The sequence below is a fragment of the Acomys minous genome, assembly GCF_964271855.1.
Source record: "Acomys minous genome assembly, chromosome: 16".
In the NCBI taxonomy this organism is placed as follows: domain Eukaryota; kingdom Metazoa; phylum Chordata; class Mammalia; order Rodentia; family Muridae; genus Acomys; species Acomys minous.
The window spans coordinates 14,265,428-14,271,427 of NC_140498.1; the positions used below are offsets into that span (position 1 = coordinate 14,265,428).

Genomic DNA, 6,000 nt, shown 5'->3' on the forward strand with positions numbered 1-6,000 from the left:
GTGCTTGGAAAACCAGTCATCACACAGTGAGATAAACCGGGAGTATGAAAGTGCATGAAAACGGCTTCCCAGTGTGCTCATCACTCTTGTGGTGGCAGAGTGCTGTGGAGACTAAATTTAAGAAAACCATGGCCCAGATGAAATTCTAAAGTTGAGGTTCCGACATTTTCTGTTTGGAGTAATCCTAGGATGTAGCTTCTCTTCCCTCCTCCTTTTTCTTTGTATGAGCTCCTGTATATCCTGAAATTAGCTTAATGGAGTCTTTCTGCGTCTGGTGAAGGCCGCTAGAATGGTGAGCCAGCTGCACAGTGCTGCCGTGCTCAGTCGAAACTCACACTGTTTTTGCATGAAATGAGACTCACAGCAGCCTGTCTTCAAAATAGTTGAGGTGTCTGACCGTGCGCTTGCTTTAGAATTGTTCCAAGTTTGTAGTCAGGTTTCTGACTGTCCTTCTAGAATGAAGGAAGAGTCCTGTTCCTCTTATGGTTTCTCTGCATGTTATTTCATTGTTTGAGTTTCTGTGAGCAGACTGTCTTGGTTTCCTGCTGCTCTGATGGACAGGCGCAGCTAAGGGGGAAAGTGACAGCATTCTGTCCATCATGGTGGGGGAGTCACTGTGGCAGGGGTGGTGCAGCTGCTCGTACTGTCTGCAGAGATGACAGCAGTGATGCGTGTGTGCCAGTGCGAGCCTGCTGCTCCCACTGAAGCAGTGCAGGAGGGTTCCTTACCCCAGGTAAGATAAGCCTCCACAGGCACGCTCACCCTCGCAGCGGATGCTAGAGTCTGTCCAGTTGACAGCACCAGCCGTCATGTTACAAATTCACCCCCATTTCCCTCTCTCCTCCCTCCTAGAACTGGCTGATCACCTTCTGTCTCTAAAGTAGCCCTGCCTCCCCCATCTCGTTCCCACAGCCACAGAGATCTGTTGTCTAAGTTCCTTCTATTAGAGAAAGCATGGACATTTTCTTCCTCAGGGCAGCTTGCTCTGCTCAACACGAAGATGGTTCTGGGGAGTATCATCTCTCCTGCCAATGACAGACTTTCATTTCTCTTTTTGCCTGCTGAAACTGCATTTTTTTTTTGTTTGTTTACATCATGCAGACTGAGGATATTTTAAAAAGTTGATAAGTGACTCCAGGGTTGGTGAGATGACTCAGGGTAAAGGCACTTGCTGAGCAGGACTGATGATCTGAGTTCAATGTCCACAGCCATGGTGGAGGGAGAAGGCTGACTCCCGAAACATTGTCCTCTGACCTCCACACTCCACACACACACACACACACATACACACACAGTATAGAGACACCTACAGACACACACACACACACACATCCAGAGACACAGAAAGAGACACACACACACACAGTATAGAGACACCTACAGACATACACACACACACACACACACACACACACACACACACACACACACACACATTATAGAGACACCTACAAACACACACACAAGAGAAACAACAGCAGGAACTCCCTACCCCCCATAAAAAAAAACCTACAAAGCAGTGCATTCTTAATTTGGTGGCATAGGAAGGTATAAAAGGGAAGTTTACAACACTAACAGTTTCCTTCCAGAGAAGACACTTTGTCTCTCTTGGTCGAGATGTTCTGTGCTTGTTTACCCATGTCTGCTTCGAGGTGGGAGTCTGTTCTGCCTGTTGTTGTTGTTTTTAAGGCGTGCTGTGACAGAACTCTCTTCTTTGTTCCAGGTCAGAGAGAAGGCGGATGCTCTGAATCCATTAATCACTGCAGTGTTCCTAGAGGTTAGTAGTCAGGGTTCTACATCTCTGACTCCTGAGGCGTTTTGCATTAATTTGTTACATTCTTAGTTTTTGGCCTTTAAAAGCCAGGTTGCAGGTTAGGCTGCTGATGCAGATATGACTAAATGCTGTTTATTCAACGTGCATTCCCTACTCAGTAGTCAGAAGTTGTAACAAAGCTGAAGGGCGAAGTGGGATGGAAGAAGCCAGAGGCTGTCAATACTCAGTTCCTACCCCTTGAAGTTTACTGCACTATTCTCAGTAATGGAAACGCCTTCTGGAGACCAGCTGCTGAACACGCAGGCCTGAAACTTCATCAGACACACACTGCTTCCCGAAGGGCTGGGCCTTGCTCAGAGGTGTGCATGTGGCCATTTCTAAGGGAAAAGTCTTTCTCTGTTTTGACAGAGCTTGCATATCCTTGTCAGTCTGTGAGCATTAGGACCATAAGGTTTAAGTCTCCAGAAGAGGGGGCTGGAGAGATGGTTCAGCAGTTAAAAGCACTGGCTGCTCTTCCAGAGGCCCCTGAGTTTAATTTTCAGCACCCAGATGGCCGCTCACAGCTGTCTGTAACTCCAGTTCCAGGGTTACAAAGCCTTCTCACAGAAATACCTGCAGGCAAAACACTGACATGCATAAAGAAAAAGTCTCCACAGGAGGCGTGAGAGGGTGCCAGAGTTGATCAGATTGCCACCAGTTCGGGGTGCTTTCTGGAGGCCATGCTTTCAGAACTAAGACAGCTTAGACCTGTGATAGCCTATGTAATGCTAGGAGAGAAATATGTTGATAAGTGTCTAGGTTTTAAGTGTGAATTGAGGGTCAGTGAGATGGCTCAGTGGATAAAGGTGCTTGCTCCCAAGTGTGGCAGCATGGGTGTAATCCTCAGGCCCCCACATGGTGGAAGGAGAGAACAGACTCCTGAAAGTTGTCCTCTGACCTCCACATGTGTATTATAGCATGCGTACTCCCACATGTGCACAACTCATAAGTAAATAAAAACATAAAAAAGAAGTTTTTAAGAACCAGCTAGACTGCTTAGTTTAAGATTATATTAAGTTACGTCCCATGAAAATGGGATAGAGGGGAGGACATCCTATTGGGACTCTAGGTGAGAGAAGTATGGGAGAATGGGGAAACAGATGGATCCAGAGGATCCTAGAAACCTACAAGAAGAACATTATGATGGGTGGATTTTCTGCACAAACTATGGCACCAGCCAAGGACAATATATGCAGTAAACTTTGCCGAACCAGATCTAACCAATGGACAGGAGTCTCCACAGTTGAGTAGAGTGGAGAGTGGGAACTGACTTTCATACGAACTTGGGTGCACCATATTTGACCACGTCCCCTTGATGGGGAGACCTGGTGACCCTCAGAGGAAGGATAGCAGGCTACCAAGAAGAGACTTGATACCCTATGATCATATACAGGGGGAGGAAGTCCCCCTCAGCCACAGTCATAAGGGAAGGGAGTAGGGGCTAAGCAGGAGGGAGGGAGGAATGGGAGGACACAAGGCATGGATGGGATAGCAATTGAGATGTAATATGAATGAATTAATAAAAAAAGATATTAAAAATTATGTTAAGTTACTGTTAAAGAAATGCTCTTAACCATCCAGCTACACAGTTTTGAGTAGCTGAGAAATCTTGTGATAAGCTATTTTTAAGCACAAGACTCTAGTTTAGTACCTGGCAGAGTGAAAGCACTTTGCAGCCAGGAGGCCTCCCTAGGCCTCTCTCATGTGCTCTTCGTCCTGGTTGGAGAAGCCTTTCCTTTCCTGGCAGTCTTACTTGCTTTAAGTACAAGGAGCTGTAACTAGATGATCTCTGAGGTCTCTTTTGGCTGGAAACTGTGTTATCAAGTGTCCCACTGAAGTTCTGATAGGAGCGCCAGCCACTGATGAGTACGCAAAAGGCAGGCTCTCTTGCTGTGAGCGCCCTGAGGCCACTTTGAATGGCCTAGTCTTTTTTTTTTTTTTTTTTTTTTTGGTTTTTGAGACAGGGTTTCTCTTTGTAGCCCTGGCTTTCCTGGACTCACTTTATAGATCAGGCTGGCTTCGAACTCCCAGAGATCCTCCTGCCTCTGCCTCCCAAGTGCCACCACCACGTGGCAAATGGGCTATTCTTACATACAAATTTGAAAGACTCGTCCTTGGAAATGCACATCTTTATTTTAGGGTAGTACCATCTGCTGTTCTCTCAGGCTTCCCTTGTCTGTGTGTCCTTCACGCCAGGCAGGCCGTGTCTGTACTGTTCATTTCTGTGCGCAGTGCTTCCATGACGGCACTGAATCTGTGGTGGTTCAGAGCCTCGTGAGAGCATCTGCCAGCCCTGACGCTAGTGTGGGAACAGAGTGTACCTATTCAGCCATGGGACAGATAACCCTTGCGTGTCAAGTTTGAGCAGCAGTCCGCGCTTCCGTGTTTGATGGGCGAGTCGGGCATTCTTTTGGAGCTGCTGGATTACCTGAGTGCTAGGGTTGTCTTGGTCCCTATCAGTCCTGAGTGTGGTAGGCAAGTCTGTCCTCTACCTCACAAGCCGTGGCAGACACAGTTCCGTGACTTTGTTGTGTTCAGTGTTTCCCCTGTCGTGTGATTGTGACAGTTTCTTTTTGGTGTTTTGTCAATCCTGCCAGGCCTCCAACAGTGCCTCCTATATTCAAGATGCCTTCCAGCTCCTTCTGCCTGTACTGCAGATCTCTCTCATCGAGAGCAAGGCAGAGGCACCCAGGGGTGAACCACCAGCCCAGAGACCTCTGCTGGAGCACTGAGGATCAGATGAGAGTCTGCCTGAGATTGTGATGGCTGAGAAGCCCGACTTTCCTCAGGGAAGCCCTGCAGCCAAGCGCGGTGTATTCCTGACTGTGTGAAACCCAGGTGGGGCGCAGGCTCACAGGGATGCTTGCTTCTCTACGTGGCTGATGCTCTTGGATCCTCACACTGCTCTTCCCAGCCTTATAAGTAATAAAGTATTTGAAAAAACACAATTCAGGAAAGTCAGCGGGACATTTTGGCAAAAATGCTGGACTTGCTTAGAAATACCAGAAAACACTAACAAGTTTCTCATGGATGCAATTTGCAGCCAGGGGGGAGAACTGCTAAATAGGACAGAACAAAACCTCAATCTGGTAGCCTGGGCTTTATGATCACATTGGTACCCTGGGTTTCCTCCTTCCCAGAATAAAGAGTGTGTGGCTTTTAGAGAACCGAGACTCCATAAGCCCCAAGTGAGATGACTCCACCGAGTCCTCTGCCCTTTCATCTCTGTACATGTTTCACATGAGCTGTGCGTCTGAACCACAGCAAAGTGCCCTTTGGCTTCAGATGACTTCCCAGCGAGACCCCTGCTCAACCCCATTCAAGGACATGCAGCTGTATGTCTGCAGACGCCCCGAGTCTCTTCAGGCTGCACTGTGCACACCCTGCCTGAGGCGGCACTCAACGCAGGGTGCATTCCTCAGCCATGTCCCCAGAGCAGGAGGGGCTCTGGTGATGAGGCTTTTGTTGAGTCCTATGAAAATGTTCACTTACAATGGGATTTAGCGCCATTATTCCTCTGCTTTAATGTGTTTGTTATTGTGCTTTGAAAAGAGTTCAACCACCATCCTGTTCTCTTGAGCCTTCATCACAATTTTCAAAAATTAAAAGCTATTTTGGTATCCAGGCTTATAAAAAATGTTTGTTAACTTTGTGGTTTCTAGTGTCTCTGGTAACTTTTGAGAGCCCCGCCCTTCATCTTTGAAAGCCATTACAATAAAATTTAAGTATACCCTACTTATAAGTGTGGTATTTAAAAAAAATCAAGAGTTAAGATATTTTACTTTTATGTTGTCCGATTTCATAAAAGGCTTAAAAATTAAGCATATGAGAAACAAGACAAGCCTCATAGGTAGCATGTCTTTAAGGCCCATGTCAAATCTCTGAGGGGAACTTTGAAAATCCAGCTCCTGGTGTGACCCTGGCTGCAGTCCGCTCCTCAGATGCCAGTCTGCTTGTTTCTCTGCTTATAACCCTGGCTGCTTCCTGTGCTGTCTGGAGGAATCCCATGCCCATAAGTCCTCTGTGTCTGTCAACTTTCCCAGGGGGCTTGAGGGACACCCAGATGCTCTCTGAGCACTTGCTGTCGAGCAAGAGATAAGGAAAAGTCATGGGTGTTTCACTCACAAGTCAGTGCTGTACTTGCCAGAGAGTAGTTTCTGAGTGGCCCACCCTTGAGCGAAGACCTT

The 6,000-nt window shown here is 47.2% G+C and overlaps 1 protein-coding gene across 5 annotated transcripts in view; it reads left to right on the forward strand.

Annotated features, from left to right (window-relative positions):
• Window positions 1-5,548, forward strand: part of FAM114A2 (family with sequence similarity 114 member A2) — a 29,504-nt gene extending 23,956 nt beyond the window's left edge. For 4 of the 5 annotated variants that reach the window (XM_084761158.1, XM_084761160.1, XM_084761159.1 and 1 more), the window contains exons 13-14: window positions 1,724-1,777; window positions 4,411-5,548. In XM_084761158.1, the coding sequence (XP_084617284.1) occupies window positions 1,724-1,777; window positions 4,411-4,545 (189 nt within the window). In that variant the 3' untranslated portion in view covers window positions 4,546-5,548. Of the gene's footprint in view, window positions 1-1,723; window positions 1,778-4,410 lie in introns of those variants that run through there. The other variant, XR_014775303.1, reaches the window with a different exon arrangement.
• Window positions 5,549-6,000: the final 452 nt, after the last annotated feature.